At 37.5% G+C, this 25,063-nt stretch overlaps 1 protein-coding gene across 5 annotated transcripts in view; it reads right to left on the reverse strand.

Annotated features, from left to right (window-relative positions):
- Nucleotides 1-4,500: 4,500 nt before the first annotated feature.
- Nucleotides 4,501-25,063, reverse strand: part of AGTPBP1 (ATP/GTP binding carboxypeptidase 1) — a 170,777-nt gene continuing 150,214 nt past the window's right edge. For 4 of the 5 annotated variants that reach the window (XM_067744765.1, XM_067744768.1, XM_067744767.1 and 1 more), the window contains exon 26: nucleotides 4,501-5,246. In XM_067744765.1, coding sequence (XP_067600866.1) covers nucleotides 5,069-5,246 — 178 coding nt within the window. In that variant the 3' untranslated portion in view covers nucleotides 4,501-5,068. Of the gene's footprint in view, nucleotides 5,247-22,397; nucleotides 22,953-25,063 lie in introns of all 5 variants that reach the window. The other variant, XR_010945100.1, reaches the window with a different exon arrangement.

Genomic DNA, 25,063 nt, shown 5'->3' on the forward strand with positions numbered 1-25,063 from the left:
ATCCTTTAACAGCAAAATTTTTAGATTCCGAAATTTATCCTATCCAATTCGTGCACTGTTTCAAGTGCCCACATTTTGAAAGAAAAAGAAAACAGATGAAATGTCAAACATTTCTAAGAATTAAAAGGAGGAAAACAGGAGAGAAAATAATCATAGATAATACGAAGAATAGGAAAGCATAAGTAATTTTAAAAAATAATGACACTGTAAGTAGAGTACACAACTTGCCTTCACTCTTTTACTATGAGCACTGAACATGAAAATACATTTTCAGTCTTAAAATTCTCTACTTAATTACACCTTCAGCTAGAGAAAAAAAGCTTACAGAGAAGTCAACCTATTCTCAAAGGTGTAGACTTCACATTTATTTATTAAACTCTAGCCTTTCCACTTTAATTTCCAGTAATGAGCATCTTTGCCTTTTATAATTTCTTCACATTTGCATTTATCACAGATCTTTATGTGGCCTAAAAGTACACTAAAAATATTTGGAAGATCAGCATCATAATTACCCCGACCGGATTTTTCTGGCTGCTCACCTCATCTTCGCCGGGCACTCTATCAATGGTGTCTTTGAGATGGAGAGTAGAATCCAGTTGATATTATAAAAATGAACCTTCCTAACTATTTGAAGCCATATCTCTTCAGCCCTTTAAAGCTGTCTGCGTTTACAGGTAGGAGGGCACTACAAATCCATTTCCACTTCACAGGGCTGAGTATGTTGTGCGCAGATGCACATCCACAGAGACCCCTTTAGTACTCACCAATGTCAACCATGTCCCAGACTCCCAAATACCGCTCTGACTGGCCTGCGTGACGCCTCAGATGCCACCATAACAGGGCCATTCACTTAGATTTAGGTACCGCATGTTTAGCAAACTCAAATTGAAAAACAGGTTGAATGACTCAATGCCCCCAATAACCAGCCATGCTCTGGAGACTTGATCAGATTTGACAGAGGGTGCCAGCAGGTCCAAGAGCCTGAGTATAAAGAAGGCCTATGAGGTAGAATGGGCAGAATAAATGGCCATGGGCCTAAGTTACTGTTCAGGGTCTAGAAAGAGAAGGCCACCACAAAGGCAGACCAGTATAGGTAAGTAGAAGTGCTTTATAAGTATCATTAATAGCGGAAAACAACTGAATTGTAACATTTCGAGGACTAAATCTTCAAAACACTAAGGCTCATAAAGAAAATGAGACTTTCTTCTTAGTTTCCTTTTTTCTATGCAGGAATTTGAATATGCTTTAACCAGAGAAATATTTACTTAATAATTAATGACAATATTCTGTCATGCAAAGTAGAATAGCCTTTCAATTAAAATATTGCTTCAACAGGTTTTTTGCTAATGGAGAGAACTAGGGTTTACATACAGCTACTAAACTTTCACCAAAATAAGAGAAAAATTCACTGATTTTCAATCACTATTTTGTAATGATTAAAATACATATGGGAAAATGAAAAGATTTATAAAGATACATTTATAGTTTCATTACAGTAATTTATTTCTGGATCATGCACAAAAACAATTCCATTAGTACACTTATTGTATTAACCATTTCAGTGCTTATATTAATATGATCATCTTAATTTGCATACTTGAAATTCAGAAGTATCATATCCATTGCGGTTCATATGCTCTCCAAAGTGGAACTCCAGCTTACTTATTTAGAATTAGGATTCAGACAAATGTCCATGTTTCTAAACATCACACAAAAACTGGCAAAAGTGGCAGAGACTGATTAAGAAAGATACTTAAATGCAGAACAAAATCCTGTATTCAAACAACACTATGACTGCAATAAAGGAAAACCCATTGTGAACCATACGTTTTTTTGCCAGGCAAATTTTATAAGCTCAAGAAAGACCGACCCTCGAGCTTTTAATATTCCTCATTTTTGGGGGAAAGGCAAAGAACAGCATCTCCTTCTTCGGTAAGAATATGAGGCTAGTTGTCAGGAGACCTGGCTCTGTCCCTCAGTGCCCCTGTGACCTCACCTGATCTCTGCCTGTTTTCTCGATTCTGCAAATTAGCTTGATGTCACTCATCCCTGGTGCTGAGAAACTGCGATGCTGAAAGAGCATCAGGTCATACCAGTGACTCTCACAGTGACTCCTGCAGCATCACCACCTGAGAATTTTTAAGAAATGCAAATTTGGGGGCCCCACCCAGAAATCTGTGTTTTGAGAAGCAAGTCCAGGTGATTCTGATGCACACAATATATACCGTATACCAGGGATCCCCAACCCCCAGGCCGAAGACTGGTACTGGTCCTCGGCCTGTTAGGAACTGGGCCGCACAGCAGGAGATGAGCGGCGGGCAGGCGGGCGGGCGGGCCAGCAAAGCTTCACCTGCCACTCCCTGTCGCTCCCCGTCGCTCCCCATCACTCACATTAATGCCTGAACCATACCCCCACCCCACCCCCACCCCCGGCCCGTGGAAAAACTGTCTTCCATGAAACCGATCCCTGGTGTCAAAAAGATTGGGGACCGCTGCTGTATACAGTTTGAGAACCACTGCATTAGATCAAAACTACAGCTAAGAAATTCACAGTTCCGAATTCAACGTCAATTAAATAAATCTAAATTCCATAATAGACTCAGTTTATCAGCCACATTAATTTTCAGGATTATGGCACTGAAGGCACCTCAATCATTCTTTGAAAATCTAAAAAAACATAGCCACGAAGGTATAATTTAGGGCCTTTTTAGCTACAAATAGCCTATGAACCTTAGTTTTACCCCTAATTAGGAAAGTTAGGATTTTAAAGTATTTCTTACTTTTCCAAAGCTATTTATTGTTAAAGAAAAAAGTCATTTCCTAACTATAAAGACCTTCTCTTCAATCTTGTGAATAATTATTTAATAAAAGGCATATTCAGGTTTGTAAATATACTAAAAGATATGCCTGATCTATAGAAAATATTATAGCAGTACATGGTAAGGGGTTTCTACACTGCTAACATAAGAAACACACGTTCTGAGTTATTCTGCACATTCTAGTAGCTGCAGATGCCTTTCATACAAGACTACCTTGGTTTTTAATGTCTAGTTTTATAAGATCCAAGAGAAGTGCACATACAGATATTGTGGCTCCATAATCCACCCTCTGAAAAAATTATAATTATATATGTAATTAATTTCTATATAGAGAAATAATAAAATAACTTTATGAATTATTAGATACATTATTAAATAAATAATACTTTACCTTGCTAAGGTATCCTCATCTTTCAGGTCACCACACATTAAGAGGGCTGGTTCAGTTTCACAATCTATTTAGTCTTTATTTTCTGACATTAATAAGAATTAGGCTATTTAGAGAAAAGGCCTCATTATCAAGGCCCCTTGCTATGTTTTTAAACATGGTTCCTCTGACACCAAAAAGAAGCTACACTGTGGATGAAATGCCTCAAATAAAACAATGAAAATCATTGATTTGGAAAATGCAAAACTCTGAAAAATACTCTTTTATGATTTCTTTTCCATAATTACAGGTTTTTCAAAGAAGATTTTAAAAAATTCTCTTCTGGAATAAGTGAAGATAATGTGCCAAAACCAAAGCACCCGAGTCCTGGCAAGAGTCTATTCATAAGTTATCTTTTTGGATTTGTTTTGTTACAACAGAAACTTAGTTCTTAAAGCACTTATCCAAAGACCCTGGACTTGTTTTATTTTACTTGAGGACAAAGACATTCCTGCAGCAGGACAGCTTAAACTCGGGAAGATGTCACTACAAGAAAAGGCTGAAATTCACTGCCATCTTCTAGGACTCGGTTACCAGTGTCAGCATGCCCTGAATTCACTTTAGCACATCTAATAACAGCACAGCTCAGGAGGTGCTATATAAGCTTCATATACATTTAATACTGGCTCATAGCCTCACTGAATTTTTAAAGCTTTTTAACAAACTGACTGCAGTGATAGACTTTAGGTGCAGCCATGAGACACAATTTTAGAGAAAAGAGCTGTTCAAGTATATTTTTTATGATAGATAGGTATACTTATACTATAAAAAAACGTAACACTAGGGCTTCCCTGGTGGTGCAGTGGTTAAGAATCTGCCTGCCTAATGCAGGGGACATGGGTTTGAACCCTGGTCCGGGAAGATCCCACATGCCTTGGAGCAACTAAGCCTGCGAGCCACAACTACTGAAGCCCGTGTGCCCTAGAGCCTGAGCGCCACAACTACTGAAGCCCGCGTGCCTAGAGCCTGTGCTCTGCAACAAGAGAAGCCACTGCAATGAGAAGCCCAGGCACCACAATGAAGAGTAGTCGCGGCTCACTGCAACTAGAGAAAGCCCACGTGCAGCAACAAAGACCCAATGCAGCCAAAAATAAATTTAAAAAAAAAACAAAAAAAACTTAACACTAGTAAATTAAGCATTTTTTTTTTTACAAATTTTTATCAATGTTTTCAGATGTCAGATTATCATAATATTCCCCCAAAGATTCTACAGACCAAATAATCTGAGCTGGTTAAAAAGGATGAAAAAATGAATGCAACATTTAATAGAGCTTTTATTTGTTTAACTTGGTAAATGTAGAATGTAATGGTTTCAAGGAAAACTCTGGAGTATTTCAGTCACAACTCAACAGTTAACATGATTCTGAAGAACAGTCTTATCTTCAATATCTACCCACCCTTATACAGACACATCTACAGGAATCCATGTACATACATATTAGTTTTCAACAACCCAGGATTCTCAACAACTCTAGAATTTAGATTTTATTTTCTCACACACTTCAAAATTATCCATTTGATGCAGGATATAACCATAAGGAGATAAAAATTCATGCAATGATACTCAGGTTTTGAAAAAGTAAACCCAATATTTGATACTTCAATGCTATGTAAAGTGCATTGAATATCTAAAATAAAACAAGTGCCAATTTCATCATTAATTAATAATAACATATTTATTGTCTTGAAACCAAACAGGCCCAAGCTGCTTTCTGACTTTCTGAGTCACCTCTCTATACACTCACTGCTCTCAAACTTCCTATGTAATGAAAACCAAGATATTTCATTTCTTCTATGCAGTTCACAAGAGATGGCAAAGGGCTCAAGGTAGGTATGTTCTTGATAATTCAGAGTCAGAAAGTACGTCTTCTTGTGCAGAAGGTTCATAGTCTCCTGCATTTTCAGCCAATTCAATATCTAACTCATCATTACTTTCTGCACTGTAATCAACTTCTTCAAGGAATCGAGGTTCATCTTCATCCAAAACATAAGTGGTGGGGCTGTAGCCAAAGCACATGGAACACACAAGATTTCGTTAGTTTTCAAGGCTCTGATATAAAATTATTTGGCCATACTGGATTAACTTTGATTTCAATATAATACAAGTAATTTGGGTTAATTTTTAAAATGTTACCCAAATGAACAAATTAAGAAACTTATAATAGCAGAAATCTATTGCATTGATAATAAAGGGTGAAATGCTGATTTCTAATTATCTGACAAGAGTGTCAATATATATGCTACAATTAGATAGCTACAAAAAACAATGGACTCGCTCATTAGGTTACTTCTTTGAAGGATTCCATCAATTTGTAGACTCTAAAAGTGTATTTTAATCACTATAAATCAAGTAACAGATAATTTCAACAGGCTTTATAAGGAACTGTGGTATCTAATTGGTTCCTCCAGTAATGCCCTGAAACCACTTATTCTAAGTCTGTAAAGTAATTATTTGCCATAAAAACGGCCCATATACCCATCCTCACAGTTTCCACTGGTCAAGAAAAAAAATGAAAAACAAGTGAACACTCCATACCCAGATTACTTACTTTCCCTTGGGACACAGAAGAAGATATTTGCTAAAAGCACTAAGTGCTTCTAAATATTTCATTAGGCAGGTTGTTTGGGATTAAGACAGCCCTTCCACTAGGGTAACATATTCTTTCCTCTTCAAAAAAAATCACAGTATTCTGATTTCTCCCCATTTGGGAGATTTTACACACACACACACACACACACACACACACACACACACACCCATATCAAAGAAACACTACAGAAACGTTTCAACGTCCCCATTTTGTGACCAAAACGATCTCAGCTTCATATAGATATATGTTTGTTTATATCCCACCTACTTCCCATTGCTGATACAATTAAAAGCTATAAAATTAGACAATAAAAGGGGAACAATAATCTTGTCAAATGAGCAGAGAAAGAGATGTTATTAGGCACCTAAAATGAAAGAATTCCTGCAACTGAATATTAAATTCAGTTCAGATATCTGGAAGTTTAAACAGGAAAGACAAGTTAATGGATTATATTGTTCTAATTTTCTGAGACAAGAAGGCAAAACTCATCTGGTGAGAGTATCTTTTCTCCTAGAATTGTTTCAATCTTGCTAATTAAGGAAAAGAGAGTAACACATTGCAAAACCACCTTGATCTTGTATAGTAAACTTCCTCTTAAACACTGAGGGCTTGCACCATGATACAGTAGTCCTGATAAATCAAGCTGAGTGGTTTGGAAGATTGTGTAAGACTTTACAATACATCTAACATTCACAAGAACAATTTCACCATTATGCAACTAAAATATCATCACTCTGTTAGGTTTTTAGAAAAAAAAAAAGTTGGATTAAAAAATTATTTGCCTTTAAAATGACAATTATTCTCTTTCTTTTGAAAAACTGTTAATTCATTCCATCTTGACCTTGGTGTTTCAAATTCTCAGCGTGTCCCAGGGAAGCTAAATACTAAAAAGTTAATCAATTTGAACAAAGGGAAAGAGTTTAAAGAAAAAGCCTAGTCTTAGAAACTGTAAGTCAATAAGGAAACTGAAGGAGAGAAGTTAATTTAGGGACAATAAGGATGCCCAGGATCAGGCCACAGAAGCTTCCAGAAAACAAGGAGACTTGGAGCTGGTAACAGATGCTGGCAAGAACTTTCAGACAGAGAAGCACAACCTGGAAGGCAAGCTCCTGGAAATTTAGAAGAAATCCCACAATAAGGAACGTTCAGGGTTCTGGATACAGAAAATAATTTAAGACTGTACGTTCTTGATTTTGGCTTATTCACATGCCACCTGTGACATGAATGCCATTCACGTTCTGGCATCACCCATTCTAAGAGCCAGGAGTGGACTAGTTTCATATACTTAGCCCACTGCTGTAACTCACACTGGCCCTGATATTTGACTCCTGTTTCTGTGGATCCTAACAAAATCATGTTCCTAGCCCAGCTTCATTAAGGACTACACCACAGCTGAAATATTCGGTACATCCTGCAATGGTAACGGGGCCATCAGTGCTAACTTATGGTGGGGAGGGGGGCGGAGGGGACAGGAGAGGTCAGTAGATCTGGGTTTAAGGAGCTAGGGGGATACTGAGATGAGGAAAGAGAAGGAAGAATACAACCCCCATCACTCACTGAAAGCAGCCTTCTCACTGGCACTTTAGATGTTCTTTTATTAAAGCCCACCCTGCCCTTTCTCTATAGTCCCCCTTTGTACCCTGCACATTCTATCTGATGCTTCTCATATACATTTGAAACCATCTATTGAGGGCCTGTCTTCTCAGTACTAAATCATAGGTGTCTCTTGGCACCTCCTGCCGGTCGGCTCCCAGACTACCTGATATACTGTAGCCCTGAACAAATGTTTGCTGAACTCTGAGAAGCCACAAGGTTGACAAGATCACCCATTTTCATATCACCCAATCCCAGTGATTTTACCTTAGTGAAAAAACTTAAGGCACAAGATCAATCCTAACAACTCAGCTTTACTTTTATTAATAATTCCAGCATATGTTTTGAGCGCCTTACAATTCAGGAAGTTCCTGCACACACATGATCTCACAATAACCTTCACTTCAGAGAAAGACTAAGGTAATTTGCCCTAGTGTTATAAAACAATCCCTTTATATCAGCAGAAAGGAATTCAAATATTATTTTAATCATAAAAAAAGAAAGTCTAATTGTTTTATTGGGGTATAGTTGTTTTACAATGTTGTGTTAGTTTCTACTGTACAGCGAAGTGGAGTTCCCTGTGCTATACAGCATGTTCTCATTAGTTATCTATTTTATACATAATGTATACGTGTTAATCCCAATCTCCCAATTCATCCCACCTCACCTTTCCCTCCTTGGTGTCTAACCAACATTTAATTATTTCCCATCACTACTACGTTGCTTTTCCCACCACTACTTCCTTGTTCCCCTCATTTTCTTCACATATGTTTACTCCTTTTGCCCTGTTTTTGTTTCACTCTAATAGCTGTTCCATATATACCTGCCTTAATATCCTTCTATTCTGGATTTTAGAAACATTTCATTCTAAAAGAGAAGAGCATTTTAATTCAAAAACAAATCTTCCTCATGCTGCTTCAGGGAAAATGTCAAAACTTTCCCCCAAAGGGCATTCTCACAGGACAAATCATTGAAATTCTCTGTTGTAAGGTATCGTTATGATGTGGTAAAGGTTTATAATTCTGCTTCATTCAGATTCAGAAAGTTTTCTGGCTATCCTTATGGTAAACTATTAAGCACTGCACAAAATTAAACCAAAAAATTAAGTGTCTCCCTCAAACGTACACTCATCTGCTGCCATTACAGCTGTTCTGACATCCAAGACACCAGGGTGTAGACCCTCAGCTCTGCTACCTGTACAAGCACGGAGGAAACATGGAGTCGGCAAGTCTGGGTTTGTGCCTCTACCCCTCTGTTAACCAGGTATGTGATCTTGAACAAGTCACTTACTTTCTCCAAGCACTGGTTTTTCTCAAGGGTATAGCGGCCCCACCACCTCACAAAGTGGACTGGCTCAAATTAGATAGTAAATGGGAAAGCATTTGAAACCCCTAAGCTGCACAAATATAAAATGTTATTATGACATTAATAAAATCTACCTTGTTAAAGAAAAAAGTAAATCAATCTTTCTCAATTCCTAAAGAGTCCAGGTGATGGGCTGCCCCAAGCCCAGCAGACTAAAAATGCTGCCTTACCTTTGTAACTCCAGATCCTCCCTTAACCCTGCACTCTTTTACAATTCTGAGACCAACCTACCTGTTTTCAGACAGTAAAATTTAAAAATAAATAAATAAAGATACCCTGGGGAAGAATTTCTGAAACTTATTTACAAACAGAAAAATATTCCATTGCCCACATTGTCAGAAATTTGTGACTCGCTGACTGTGCCTTTCTCGTGTTGAAATGTTAAGTCTAAGGTGAAAGAAAATCTCTATCTGCACAAATATTGGAGAGCATTTTACTTATATAATCTGATCCCTACCCTATAGCCTCTACTAAATATCACAAAGTTAACAAAATTATCCACAAAAAACACAAATAACAACTTCTGTCAGTCTTAAGTGCCCACGGCATACATATAAGTACTTGCACACACATTCACACGCAACACACACGCGCACACACACACACAGTGTACAGAATGTATAAAAAGAGATTATTTATCTATTTGGGGAAAAAAAGGAAATTAAGTTGCTAATTTACTGATACTTTGTTGAAAAAAAAATGTAACAGTTGCCTTCGGTTAACAGTAAGTCACTAAACTCCAACTTAGTTTGCTATTGATCTAAAAACTCTCCTTGTGCATAATGAGAGCGTTAAATGGTTAATTCTCAAATAATACAGGGCAGCTCCAAAAACTGAAACCATTCCCTTTCAGTAATTTTGCTTAGTCATTTGGAAGATGCAAGACATAAGGAAAGTACAGGGGAATTTTGGAGTTAGACGTGGATGCAATTCCTGGTTCTGTCAGGAATTACTAGATGGATGACCTTGATAAATTCATCTCTGAGCCTCGATTTACACACATATGTAGAGGGGTTACAATTCCATCTGTCTCTGGTCATTCTCAGTAGAACATTCTGAGATAACAATCCAACTTAACAGAAATTCGGAATGGGCACGCGTGTTGGGGGTCCCAAGACCACCCCAGGTTTAGTGATTTGCTAGGACGATTTACAGGATTCAGCACGAAGTTGTATTCAAAACTATGACTTATTATAGTGAAAGGATACAAAGAAAAATCAAGAGAAAAGGTGCATGGGGCAAAGTCGAGAGAAAACCAAGGGCAGGCAAGGGCAGTGGCTAAGAGGCAGGGTAGTCATCAGAGCTTTCAGCAATTTCAAAAGAATGCAGGCAAAAGTTGGAGTTCAGAGCTGCAAAGTTTCCTGAAGGAAGGGAGTTACAGAGATGTGACCCCCAACAGTTCTGACCTAGAGGTATTTGACAAATTCTTAAAATACACAATGCAAGAAGCGGAAAAGCAAAGCAGAAAGCAGCAAAACAAATAAAACAGAAAATAACATAATTTTTGGCAGTCTTGTGGTGCTAAGGAAAGGAGAAACACTGGGCCTTCAATTGTGACCTCTGGAGGGCTACAACTTAGAAAGGGGGGAGGGGTGAACCGAGAATTACACAAGCTTCATAAGTTTTGCAAACCCTTCTCAAGTCAGCTCAGTTCCTCACTCATTTGGGGTGATCTGCCCTATTCTACGGCATGCCAGAGGAGAGATGAATCCTCTTTGAATGAATATGTGCTCTTCTTATTCTGATATATTATATTCTTATTTTGAAGTCTCAAATAGACACCTATGTGAGAAGAATAACTTCATTCTTCAAAGAGGCTGCCAAGAATTTAACACATAAATATCTATAAATGTATCTGGTCATCAAATGTCTTGTCCAGGCAAGTCTTAGAGACTAACAAGGACTAACTTGACACCTACTTGAATCTCAATGATAAGGATGATCATTGCCTCCTCTTATGATAAGCCTCAAAGCTTTCATTATAGTCAAACCTGGACTGTGGTCCTAAGTGCTCACTTAAGTCCCAGTTATTTTTCTAGATGATTTCAATTTCCTCTGTATTTGTGGGTACAACAGCATTTCACTGACTTAGTACAAACGCACAAATGGTTCACTTTTAGTTATAAGCAGCTATGATTTCCAGGGGACTTGGAAGTTGTGATATTATCTTCAATTACATGGCATGATTTATCTGCCTAGAAAATATTCCAATAGCAATTGTAGCTATAAGAATTTTCTACGTGGTAGTAATAAATGACTCTCATATGCAAACCAGACTCAAATATGTGCATCACAGTCACTAAAAAGGAAGATCCATTTTTAAGATTAGCTTGATTAAATGGTAAACTGTACATTAAAAATGGTGCACATTAATATTAGTAAGCTTTACTATACTAGATATTGCTGTGAACATTTGTCCACAAATGATCTATACTGCCAGAGACTCTCCTTGACCAAACTTGAGGCAGGGTCCTCTGAGTCCTCTTTCTGACTTGGCCCTGACCTGGGTCTCTGTCCTTAGTTCAGTGGCTCTGCCTGCTTACTCCAGGTTTAGCAAGAATCTTGCTGAGTCTGTTAATCCCTTACTCTCGGTATCTGATCACCCTGGCCTGCTTTCAGCAAAAATTCTGTCATGTCCGTTTAGCCAGGATCTCCCTTACCCCTGATGTTTCCTCTTAGCAATTTTCCATCCACAAATCCCCACTCTATACCTCAGCTATAAATCTCCACTCTTCCATACTGTATTCAGAGTTGAACTCAACTCACCCCTACTGCAAAACCCCACCGTAGCAAGTCCTCCTGAATTAAGTCTGCCTTGCTGTTCTTTAACAAGTATCATGAATCATTTTTTTTTCTTTAACAATATTAATTTAATTTTCTGGGAAGAAAAAGTTCTTATATACTTACAAATAAACACTAGCTTCACATAAAGAAAGTGGACAATATGGAGGTTACTATTTCATTCTAATGTTAATAGTGTGCAGCAATCAATATCTTTGTATTACGTTACCAATAACTTCCAGCTATCCTCTCTTATACTTCTAGGGACAGGGTAGAGCCTTCAACCAAGAACATTATGAAGTTAACTGGTCCATAGACCTGTACTCATTTCCTGTACCTTAGTAGAAATGTACTCTACATTCATCAAAACACATCAAATTAGATTTTTTTTTTTTTTTTTTGCGGTACGCGGGCCTCTCACTGTTGTGGCCTCTCCCGTTGTGGAGCACAGGCTCCGGACGCGCAGGCTCAGTGGCCATGGCCCACGGGCCCAGCCGCTCCGCGGTATGTGGGATCCTCCTGGACCGGGGCATGAACCCGTGTCCCCTGCATCGGCAGGCGGACTCCCAACCACTGCGCCACCAGGGAAGCCCCTAAATTAGATTTTTAAAGAAGCATTCACACAAAATAGAACTAATGTTAAGCATGTTTTAAAGGCTTTCTTCAGCTTAAGACCTATTTATTTTACTAGTTGCATTAGGAAAAATTTCTCATCAATTTTTTTCTTATGTCTTTGTATATGCACAAAAAGGAATTAAGTAGTGATACATGGATGAATCTCAAAAACAAAGGTAACTGAAAGAAGCCAGACACAGAAGGTCACATATTGTATGATTCCATTTATTTGAAACATCTACAATAGGTTAATTCATAGAGGCAGAAGTCAGATCAGTGGTTCAGGGGCTGAAAATGCTGCTTAATGAGTATGAGGGTCTCCTTCGTGGGTGATTAAAAAATGTTTTGGTACTAGACAGAGGTGACTGATGGTTGCAAAATATTGTAGACAAACTAAATACTATTAAATTGTTCACTTTAAAAATGGTACATTTCATGCTGTGTGAATTTCACCTCAATTAAAAAAAAAACAGGTCCAAATACAGTTTGATTATAAGATAATAAGTAGGCTTCATTTAAATACGGCTATTTTTTTATTACAATAAAACAGTGTATAGAGTTTGGTATTTTTCAACTTCACTTTCCCATAATGTTTCAAACATACTTAAACTTAAAACCATATGCCTATGCCTATTATCCTGAAATTTAGTCACCATCACAATTTCCTAATGACAAGTATTGTTAAACGCTTTATCAGTTCTCAAATCCTTTAAATGAGGGTCACTGAGAATACTGCTTAATTCAGGTAACAGGTAAAATAAAAACACTTTTGCTAAGTTCAAAAACACTATATAGCTGTGTATGGTCAGGCCACTCACTCAAGATCGCTGTTCTCTTGCTCCCTGTACATCCCCCACTCAAGGAGTGCCTGCCTCACCCACACCCTACTGGCATGACTGACCTTCCCTCTTAATCACAGAGCCTAGTAAGTAACTTGCCCCACGCCCCATCCTCCCACCCCTACCCCCAGCTTAGTGATCTTCTACTCTTCAGATCAGAATGGCTCCACCTGCTAGTTTATCAAAAGGGCTGTGAGGGACAGGCTCTTCTGCTGGTTTCCCTGGTAACTGGTGAGGCAACCTGATGCCAAGTCTCTGTGTAACTGGTAACACCCACCCCCACCACCGGTAGTGAAGACTGCGGCCATGTCCTGCCTGCTGTCTCTTTCCAGGACCTTGCATCAGACATGTAAGAGTCACTATCCAATAAACCAAGGATGTCTCTAGCTGTCTCTGGGCTCACTCTTCGGTTTTAAGGCTGGGCAATTACAAGGCGTGCAGGTCTGTAGGGTGTAGCCTAACAAGCTTTAAAGTTTTTAAATGAGTTCTACCAACATTCCCAGCTTTGACCTAAAAGAAACACACCCCCTAGGAAAGACATAATGCAGACTTAAGTGTTGTATGAAATGGAATTTTTATTACACAACAAATACAATTGGGTAAAGTTAAAATGATTTGTGCGTGGCAATTTCCAACAAATGCCCTAAGAATATAAAACATAATTAATTTTCAACCACAGGCTTCACTGAGAAGCAAGTTCTGTAATCTATGGTAAACATAGTGGACCTCAAAAGCCACTAAGATGATGGGAAAAAAAAATAACTTTTTTAAAAAGAATAAACCCATAAAAAAAGAAAACTGGAGGGGAGATAATAGCAAAGAAGAGATATCAATAAAATGTTGGAGGATGGAGGAAGATGGATGAAATTAGTAGGCTTGAGTTCCAACCTCCTCCAATTTGCTGAGCATCTACAGTAGGGGAAGCCAAGGAAAAAAATGCCGATTTGTATTACAAAGCCCTAAAACAGTTCAGGAATTGAAGATAATGGTTATATGGGGGAACTGAAAACAGAATTGGTTAAAAGGTATTATAAAGAGCAATTAGATCTTTAGATCCCCGTGCTTGGGCCATGCCCTAGTTCAAAGAGATGGAAAGTTGACTTTCTAAAGACTTTTTATCAGAGAGGCTACTCACTTAGGGCAAAAGGCAGAAATGGGGTAAAGGTGAAGAGAGTAAGTGAAAGTCTGCTCAAAATAAGTCCTACTAGGCTCCCAGAATGCTGGCTTATGCCCCTGGGCAATATTTCTCAATTTTTAAAAATCATCCTCCCTAGTTTTTTGGGGTTTTTTTCCCCCTAATCCCCCCTTAATTAACTACAATTAAGAATTAAAAAGATAAATTTCACATCAGATTAGACCCAGCTAAAGGAAGCATGGGTGAATTAAAGGTTGGTTAGGAAAAACATCCAGAAAAAGGCAGATGGACAAAAGAATAGAAACTTATTCATGACAGTAAAAGACACAGAGGATATAGTAAAAAGGTCAAACTTAAAAGTAAATGGAGGGCTTCCCTGGTGGCGCAGTGGTTGAGAGTCCGCCTGCTGATGCAGGGGACACGGGTTCGTGCCCCGGTCCGGGAAGATCCCACATGCCGTGGAGCGGCTGCGCCCGTGAGCCATGGCCGCTGAGCCTGTGCGTCCAGAGCCTGTGCTCTGCAATGGGAGAGGCCACAACAGTGAGAGGCCTGCGTACCGTAAAAAAAAAAAAAAGTAAATGGAGGGGCTTCCCTGGTGGCACAGTGGTTAAGAATCCACCTGCCAATGCAGGGGACATGGGTTCGAGCCCTGGTCCAAGACGACCCTACATGCCATGGAGTAACTAAGCCCACGCGCCACAACTACTGAGCCTGCAAGTCTAGAGCCCACGCTCTGCGACAAGAGAAGCCACCGCAATGAGAAGCCCACACAGCGCAATGAAGAGTAGCTCCCGCTCACTGCAACTAGAGAAAAGCCCACGCACAGCAACAAAGACCCAGCGCAGCCAAAAATAAAATTAATTAATTTTTAAAAAAAGTAAATGGAGTCCCAGAAAGAGGGAGATAATGGAGCAGAATCAATGTTTGAAGAGAAAATGGCTAAGAATTTTCCCAAACTGATAGAAGACATCAAGCCACAAATTTAAGAAACCTTGTGAATCCCAAGCAAAATAAATAAAATCACATCTAAGTTAAACCCCTAAATAACTAAAGATTAAGAGAAATTCATAAAAGCAACTTAACCTTAAAAGATAGATCATGTTCAAAGGGGCAACAATCAGACTAATGGCTGACTTGACAACTCAGTGGTGGAAGATTGAAGACAATAGAATGATCCCTCAACATGCTGAAAAACGTTTCTCTATCCAAAAAAACACCCCTCAAAAATGAAGGTGAAGACATAAGGGTATTCTTTGAGTAGAAGAAAAATGACCCCAGACAAAAACTGATACGAAGAAAGAAATGAGAAAAGGGGCGGGTAGTGGTGAGGCAGTAAATGTGTGGTGAGATCCAATGACTGCATAAAACAGTAATAACGGCTACAACGTGTACAGTGCTCATAGTATACTCTATCTGACAACAGCAGTACATATATTGAGAGGGGGCTAAATGGAGTTAACATATGAAGGATCCTATATTGTCTCAAGAGATAAAAATTCACATTTATATTGAGTTTGAATATAAATATGAATATATTTTATATAATATAAATGTAAAAAGTTTAGTTTAAATATATCAAAAAGAAATCTTTTCAAAAACACAGGGCAAGTGGAACAAACAAAGCAAATAATAAGCAGGTAGATTTAAATCTAAATATGTCAATAATTACAGTAAATGTAAATGAACTAATGTTCCAATTAAAAGGTAACTAACTGTCAGACTAAAATTTTACAAAAACAACTATATTCTGCTTACAATATATTTACATATAAAGAGACAGAAGGTTAAAAACAAACACTAAATGAAAAGAAAGCTAGTTATAGCTTATATACATGTAATACCAACATGGTTAAAGAATCTGTCTGCTTTTTAATATAAAGTCTTATATTCAGAAGTTTTAAGCATTCCAAGTAAAATAATTTTACAGATCAGTGTTTTTAAGCTTTGTTCAACTAATTGATTTTTAGATTCCAATTATTGTTTCTAAAACTAAAGTATCTTCTATTAAATGAAGCAATGGTATATATACTAAATGGAACAACTGGGAAATTATTTTTCGTAATTATCAAAGATTCACTTTGAATAAGTCTCTTACCTTTTTCTTAAGTTTATTTAAACAAACTCAAATGCTATGTGCCAAATACCTTCGGGTTTATGGTGTTGTGAAGACTAATTATTTGTCATTTATAAATGAGTCACTGATTACCTTGACAAAGGCATTTAATGTTTACTATTCTTGCCGCTGCAATTATTCCAAGCTTACTTGATATAAATTGCCTATAGAAAATAAATTAGTTCACAACAAATAGATATTCTACCTTGAGAAACAGTTAAACCTGAGGAAGACAAAATTAAATTGAGGGCTACTATGTGGAATAAAACCATCCACATTGTACACAGAAACAAAAGCATAAATTTGACAGGGGAAGATGGGTTCAAAAGTTTTTAAGGGTCAACTCACTAAAAAAAATGGGAAGAATTTATATTCATTCAGATGATACCTCAGGTTCACATTAAGACCAGGAAACAGAAAGTTACCAAGGACAAAGAAAGGATACAAAAGAAGAGTACAGACAATAAAGAGAAAAGGACAGGAAGGTAATCTTAGTAAAAGTAGGTGGTTTCCTAGTTCCATCTCTAACACCATAATTTGCCTTTTTCACTCCAATATGGAAATGTGGCTTCACCTGCTACTGATTCCATATTCAATCATCAAGACCTCTCCACTGCCGCCTGATACTGTCTCCTCAAACAATCACTGCCAGTTACCTCCTTATTTAAGCTCCCAGCTTCAATCAAATCTTTACACTACTTTCAGGCAAAAACTACCAATTAGCATACTCCACCCAGTGGCTTCCAAACTGCCTACTGCCTAAAGGATAAAGTCTAACATCCTTACACTGATATTTAGGGTACTGTAAGACCCTTCCCCCAACCAACAAGCAATCCAACCCAATTGAATCTGAAAATCTTACGTAGCAACCTACCACTTCCTCAACTCAATATGTGACTGGCACTATGCAAGGCACCATTAGACAGGGTTGAAAGGCATAAATATGGTCCCTGAGGTTAACTAGGAGTTAGGTAGGTAGGTGTGACTGACAGACTTCTCTCAGAAGCTGGTTTAGACAAGTACATGCTTTGAGATCCTTATTATCCTTGCTCTAACCACAGAGCAATGATAGATAAAATATAAAACAGGAAAACAAAGAAGACACAGATGCATACAGAAACAAGATAAACATCTCCTTGGACCAGAAAAAGCATAGAGGCACAAAAATAGGTCATGGGTCTCCTGAATTCCAGGTCCAAGAGCAGGCAGCAGTAGCTCCTTCAAAATAACAGGGAGGCTTAAATGTCCTAGAGCCAGGGAATTAAACCCAGACTCATGGCAATCAAGCAGCTGGAGTGAGGCTTCCCACTTTAGAAAGGAGGCTGAAAATATAAGGCTGAGACTTCTGCCTAAGGCTAAGATTTTATAAAGTTGCAATTATTAAGTCAGAAAAAAGGAGACAAAGCAGCAAAGTCAGAACCCTCATGAACACAGTCACTTGTCCAGCAAAATCCCCAGTATCGTTGAAGGATGGGAACTAGGAAATACAAGACTAATAAAATGCTAGCGTAAGCTAATATAAGCTTGGACTGGAGCCTAGAGCGGGCCAGGTAGAAGCAACACAAAATCATTAAGGGCAGAGACTTGAAAGAGCTGGGGGTTTGGGGGAAGCTCTCATTTAATATGAGCTTGCAAGTTACAAAACTCTTGAGAAACTGTGATGAGCTTACCAACACAAAAATAATGGCATGATCTACAAATGACTAAGAAAGTGTTTAGGGTCTTCAAAGAAGGGAAGAATAGTAGCCATAAGAATAAACAAGGAATCATGAAATTTAAAAATGCAGAAACAAAAAAGAACCAATTAGATGTGAAATATATAATCTTTAAAATAAAATACTCCCATGAGATAAACTTTAGACCAGAAACAACTAAGTTTAGTGAATTATAAAATGCTACTGAATAATTTACCTAGACTGAAGTAGAGATAGAAAATGTGAAAAAGTTGTTAAGAGACATGTGTGGAGAACAGACAGAGAAGCTCCAGTGTAGGAATTCTGGGAGAACAGAATAAAGGAATTGTCAAAGAAGCAATTTTCAAAAAAAAAAAAAAAAAAGGGTTGAGATTTTTTCAAAATTGAAGAGTCCTCAAATTAAAAGTACATATTGTCAACCAAGGTATATTCTTTTTAATATACCACTCCTAAACACAATGCACTGAAACTGAATAGCACTGAGGATAAGGATAAAACCTTAAACAAGTGGAGGCACAGACATTTTGGTACAGGAAAAAGCAAATGCAAAGACACTGGGATGATAAAAAGATTTTCATGTTCTAGAATAGCACTACTCAAGGTATGGTCCACAAATTCTTTGTTATTGGTCCATGGCAACAAAAGCCTAGGAATTAAAATGAAGTGTTCAGAAACTTTTACAACAATTTTACATAAAATTATGTGTCTGGTGACTCTAATAACAGGAAATTGGAGCTTATATTTGCATTCCTTGGGGTGCCCTCTTCCATTTGTATAGTACTTCATTCTTACTGTATTTTAGTCAATTATCAATCCATAACAAATTGGAAAATAAAAACTAGACCTTTGCTAGTTTAGGAGCACTGTCATAAAAACTAAAAAATGGTCAGTGCGGTTGGAATGGTAAGAATACAGAGAGAGCAGGACAAGCTAAAGGGGGAAAGAAAGGTATAGATGGCTCATTCTGGACCTCAGAGACTCTGATAATGGATATAGGCCATATATGTGGAAAATAACTGAAGGACTTTAAACAGGACAGTGACCACTTCGTACAAAGAAACTGGAGGATACAAAAAAGTAAGGAAAGACCAGTCAGAGGCTATTTGAGTAGAGCAGGCAAGAGATGATGGCAGCCTGGACCGGTGTAATGGCAGAAGTGGTGGAGAGAAATAGAAAGACCTGAGAAATATTTTGGAGGTGAAATCAAAAAGCCCCAGGTGGTGGATTGGATTAAGGGTAAGGGAGAGAGGAGGAGATGCCAAGAATAAGATTTCTTACAAGAGCAATTGGGTAGAGGGAGGTGGATACAGATGAATGGGTTTGTTTGGGGAGAGGTAGGGGAACAGAAGTCATGAGTTGAGTTTTAGACAAGTTAATTTTGTGTCCAAGTGTACAAAATCAAGTCGGAAGCTGGATACGTAAGTCTAGAGCTCAGAAGAGAGGTCTGGAAGATTATATGTATTTTGGAGTTATCAAGACACAGATGTAATTTAAAATCACTGGAATGAATATCACTTATGGAAAGTGTGTAGGGGGAAAAGAAAAGTTGAAAGAGGAGAAAAAGCGAAGAAGATAGAGAAGAAACACTCAAAGGAAAGTTTTTGCACACCACAACCCCCGTTTTTGGCCTCAACAAATAAACCCAAGTGAACTGTGTTACATTTACTATAGCTTTTATTTCCAAGGTAATTGTTATCAGTGATTGCCAATGCACAGCAAAACTAAAGGATGATTATCAAAAGCTAGGAGAAAGAGGAAAAGGTGAGAAATATGTACAACTTCCCTCCCACCCATTTTACCAATAATGCAAATAATGACAAGAATTTACAATGATTCTTGAAAAGTTTCCAAGAAGCAATAAAAAGGACAGCCAAATGAGTAAGCAAGCATTTTAAAATAAGATTTTAAAATCATAAATGACAGTAGCTATGAGGAAAAGAGCTTTGTCAGTCTTGGTGGTGGGGGAGCAGTCTTAAAAGCAATAAGTATATACCGATAATTCCATCGGAAACTTTGGAGCTAGCTAGTTTCATCTTCAGCCAACAATCAGAACCTCTCTCATTCCTCCTTATTCACTCTACCCATATTAGAAACCAACTAAAACAAAAGAAAATAAGAATAACAGAAATCTACATTCAAGAAGCAGTACTTTGAATAACTGGACACCAGTAGTATACATTAGAAGTATCAACCTCAAAGAACAACTCCAGAAAACTCTTGCAGTCACATTTTCCCTCAACTTACCATAATACCTGGTGCTTACAATACAGAAGTATTACACTAGCATAAGCTTCTAAACATTTTGAATTTTAATATCCTGCATAGGATATATCAGTTATCGTTCCTTGCTTAAGAACATATACAGTTACTACTTCTCTTCTATAAAATCCACACTAACCTTCCCATGAAATTGAACACCTTGCTCCCGTAATGCCTTCTTCAACATTAGCTTTTCTAAGCTCCAAGCAATCCTTTCCACCTTACCTAAATTAGTCTACTTCTTATTGCCAACTTTGTTTTCTTCATGTTAGCTCCTATTTCTTTACCAAGACTCATTTACTATCTTTCAAGCCCTAGCTTAAAACTTACTAATTTAAGAAATTTATTGCACATAAATCCAGGTGATTTTAAATTATTTACTCAGTAACTTTTTTCTCAATATGTCTAGGCAATTTTTAAATTTTGTTTTTTTAAATATATTAAAGTATTTTCTGTATTTTTTATAATTACCATCATGCCCCTTCACAAATGTAAATTGTGCTTTTTCTATTATACTGTCAGCTCCTTTCAGAACACTATCTTCTGGGGAATAACAAAAGGTATGAAACACAATGAAGAGCTCATGCCATGAGACCATTCTGTCAGGCTGGGAGAGGTGGCTGTTCTCACTAATGTGCAGAAATGAACAGAGTCAATAAAAATGAAGAATTAGGGGAATATGTTCCAAACAAAGAACAATAAAAATATCCAGAAGCAGATCTTAATGAAATAAAGGTAAGTGATTTACCTGATACAGAGTTCAAAATAATGGTCATAAAGATGCACACCAAAGTTAGGAGAGTAATGCGTGAACAAAGTAAGAACTTCAAAGAAGAGAGAGAAAATATTAAAAATTCCCAAATAGAAATGATAGAGCTGAAGACTACAATAACTGCACTGAAAAATGCAATACGATGGTTTCAACAGCAGACTAGATCAAGTGGAAGAAAGCATCAGCAAACCTGAAAACAGCAGTGGAAGTTTTTCAAACAAAGGTGCAAACAGAAATAATGAAAGAGTGAAAATAGCTTAAGATATGCATTATAGGGGTTCCAGAAAGAGAGCAGAGAAAAGGAGGCAGAAAGGTTATTCAAGAATTAATGGCTGAAAACTTCCCTAACTTGGGAGAAGAAAGAGACGTCAGACAGCTGGATCTAGGAAGCCTAGAAAGTACTAAAACAGATAAATCCAAAAGGACCCACACCAAAACACATTATAATTAAATCATCAAAAGTTAAAGACAAGGAGAATCTTCAAAGTAGCAAGAGAAAAAGAAACTCATTACATACACAGGAACCCAGATAAGACCATATAAACAGATTTTTCAGCAGAAACCTTGCAGGCTAGAAGGAAGTAAGATGATATACTCAGAGTTCTGAAAGGAAAAACTTGCCAATCAAGAATACTCTACCTGGCAAAGTTGTCCTTCAGAACTGAAAAAGAGATATAAGTTTTCCAGATAAACAAATGATGAAGGAGTTCATCAACACTAGACCAGTCTTAAAAGAAATGCTAAAGGGAGTTCTTCAAGCTGAAACAAAAGGATACTAATTAGTAACAGGAAAACATGAAAGTATAAAACTCACAGGTAAAGGTAAATATATAGTTAAATTCAAAATATTCTAATATTGCAATGGTGATGGGTACGTCACTTATAAATCTAGTTTGCAGGTTAAAAGACAAAAGTATTAAAAATAAATGTAATTACAATAATTTGTTAATGGATATACAATGTGAAAAGATACAAATTATAACATTAAACAAAATGTGAAGGAAGGGGAAGTTTTGGTATGCATTTAAAGTTAAGTAATTATCAGATTAAAACAGACTGTTTATATTTAAAATGTTTTACGTAAGGGTGGTGGCCTTGGCAAAAAAGAAAAAAAAATGTTTTATGTAAGCCTCAATGCACTGCCAAAACCTATAGTAGATACACAAAAGATAAAAAATTCAAAGCATACCACTACCGTAAGTCCCCTACATACAAACAAGTTCCATTCTGAGAGCACGTTTGTAAGTCCAACAAAATTAGCCTAGGTACCTAACTAGCACAATCAGCTATATTGTACTGTACTGTAATAGGTTTATAATATTTTTCACACAAATAATACATAAAAAACAAACAAACACAAAAAATAAAATATTTTTAATCTTACAGTACAGTACCTTGAAAAGTACAGTAGTACAGTAAAACAGCTGGCATACAGGGGCTGGCATCGAGTGAACAGGCAAGAAGAGTTACTGACTGGAGGAGGGAGAGGAGAGATGAGAGATTATAGAACTGAAGGATCATCAGCAATGGGAGACGGAGGGCAAGCTGCAACTTCACTCATGCCTGACGCTGATGACATAGGTTCTGGTTCCTTGCTGGATTCAATTCTATCTACCCTCTTGAAAAAATGATCCAGGGATGTCTGGGTAGTAGCTCTTTTTTTCTCATCATAGATGACACAGCAGCACTGGATTGCATCCTGAACGGCTGCTGCAAACTTCGTGTACTATTCTACATTCGGCTCCTGTGCCTCAAAACTAACAGTGCCTCCTCAAATAAAGAAAATCCCCTTGCCATTTCCTGTGTTGTGAATCTCTTTGGTTCTTCAGTTACTTCTTCTTCTTGTCTCTCTTCATCCTTTCTCTGGGTCTCCAATTCCATCAGGTCTTCATTAGTAAGCTCCTCATGTTGCACAGCAAGGAGTTCAATGAAGTCGTTCCCTTGCAGATCTAGCTTGAAATAAAGATACTGTACTACTGTACTCTATACAGTACTATACAGTAAAGTACACAAAAGCACAACCACTTGTAAAGGATGCACGCAGATGACAATGTACACCAGACACATGAACTAACTTACATGATTGGACATGTGAACACACGTTTCCATCTTTGAAAGTTTGCAACTTGAAGGTTCGTGTGTAGGGGACTTACTGTACAGAAAATTATCAAATCACAAAGGAAGAGCGCAAGAGAGGAAGAAAGAAACAAAGGAATTACAAAATAACCAGAAAACAATTAAAATGACAACAGTAGGTCCACACCTATCAATAATTACTTTAAATGTAAATGGACTAAATTCTCCAATCAAAAAACAGAGTGGCTGAATAAATAATAAAAGAGACCCAACTATATGTTGCCTACAAAACACACCTCAGTTTCTCAGTTTTAAGGACACACATCAACTGAAAATGAAGTGATGAAAAAATAAATTCAATGCAAATAGAAACCAGAAGAAAGCAGGGGTAGCTATACTTATACCAGAAATAAAAGACTTTAAGCCAAAGACCAACAAGAGAAAATAATAAGGTCATTACATAATAATAAAAGGATTGGACTTCCCTGGTGGCACAGTGGTTCAGAATCCGCCTGCCAACGCAGGGGACACAGGTTTGAGCCCTGGTCCGGGAAGACCTCACATGCCACGGAGCCACTAAGCCCATGCACCACAACTACTGAGTCTGTGCTCTAGAGCCTGCGAGCAACAACTACTGAGCCCATGTGCCACAACTACGGAAGCCCGCATGCCTAGAGCCCATGCTCCACAACAAAGAGAAGCCACCGCAATAAGAAGCCAGTGCACTTTACGAAGAGTAGCCCCTGCTCGCCACAACTAGAAAGGAAGCCCGCATGCAACAACGAAGACCCAATGCAGCCAAAAATAAATAAACAAATAAATAAATTTTAAAAATAATAATAATAAAAGGATCAATTCATCAGGAGGATATAACAATTGTAAATATTTATGCACCCAACATAGGAGCACCTAAATATATAAAGCAAATATTAACAGATCTGAAGGAGGGAACAGACAGCAATATAAGAATAGCAATGAACTTCAAACACCCACTTTCAACAATGGATAGATCATCCAAGACAGAAAATCAGTCTAAAAAAAACCACTGGAATTAAACTACACATTAGACCAGACGGACCTAACAGATATATAGAACATTCTATCCAACAGCAAAAGAATACATAAACACACAGGGAACATTATCCAGGGTAAATCATATCTTAGGCTACAAACAAGTCTTAATAAAGTTAAGAAGACTGAAATCATATTAAGCCCAACCACAATATAAAACTAGAAATCGATTGGGAATTCCCTGGTGGTCCAGTGATTAGGACTCTGTGCCCTCACTGCTGAGGGCCTGGGTTCAATCCCTGGTCAGGGAACTAAGATTCCACAAGCCGTGTGGTGTGGCAAAAAAAAAAGAAAGAAAGAAAGAAAAGAAAACTAGAAATCAATTAGGAAAACTGGAAAATTCACAAGTACATGGAGATTACACAACATGTTCCCGAACAACCAATGAGTGAAAGAGAAATCAAATATTTTGAGAGAACTAAAAATGGAAACACAACATACCAAAACTGATGAGATGCAGCAAAAGCAGTTTTCTAAGAGGGAAGTTTATAACAATAAATGCCTGAAAAAAGCAAGATCTCAAATAAACAACCTAATTTTACACCTCAAGGAACTAGGAAAATAAGAACAAACTAAGCCTAGAGTTAGCAGAAGGTAGAAAATAACAAAGATCAAACAGACATAAATGAAATAGAGACTAAAAAGAAAAAAAAGATCAATAAAATTAAGAGCTAATTTTTTTTAAAGATAGAATAGACAAACAGTGAGACCTTCCAAAAAAAAAGAGAGAGAAATTATAAATGAAACAGGAGACATCACATCAGATACCTCAAAAATACAAAGGATCATAAGAGACCACTATGAACAAATATACACCAACAAACTGGACAACCTAGAAGAAATGGAAAAAATTCCTAGAAACATACAAGCTACCAAGACTGAATCATGAAGAAATTAACAGAAAATCCAAACA

The sequence above is a fragment of the Pseudorca crassidens genome, chromosome 7 (genome assembly GCF_039906515.1).
Source record: "Pseudorca crassidens isolate mPseCra1 chromosome 7, mPseCra1.hap1, whole genome shotgun sequence".
NCBI lineage: Eukaryota > Metazoa > Chordata > Mammalia > Artiodactyla > Delphinidae > Pseudorca > Pseudorca crassidens.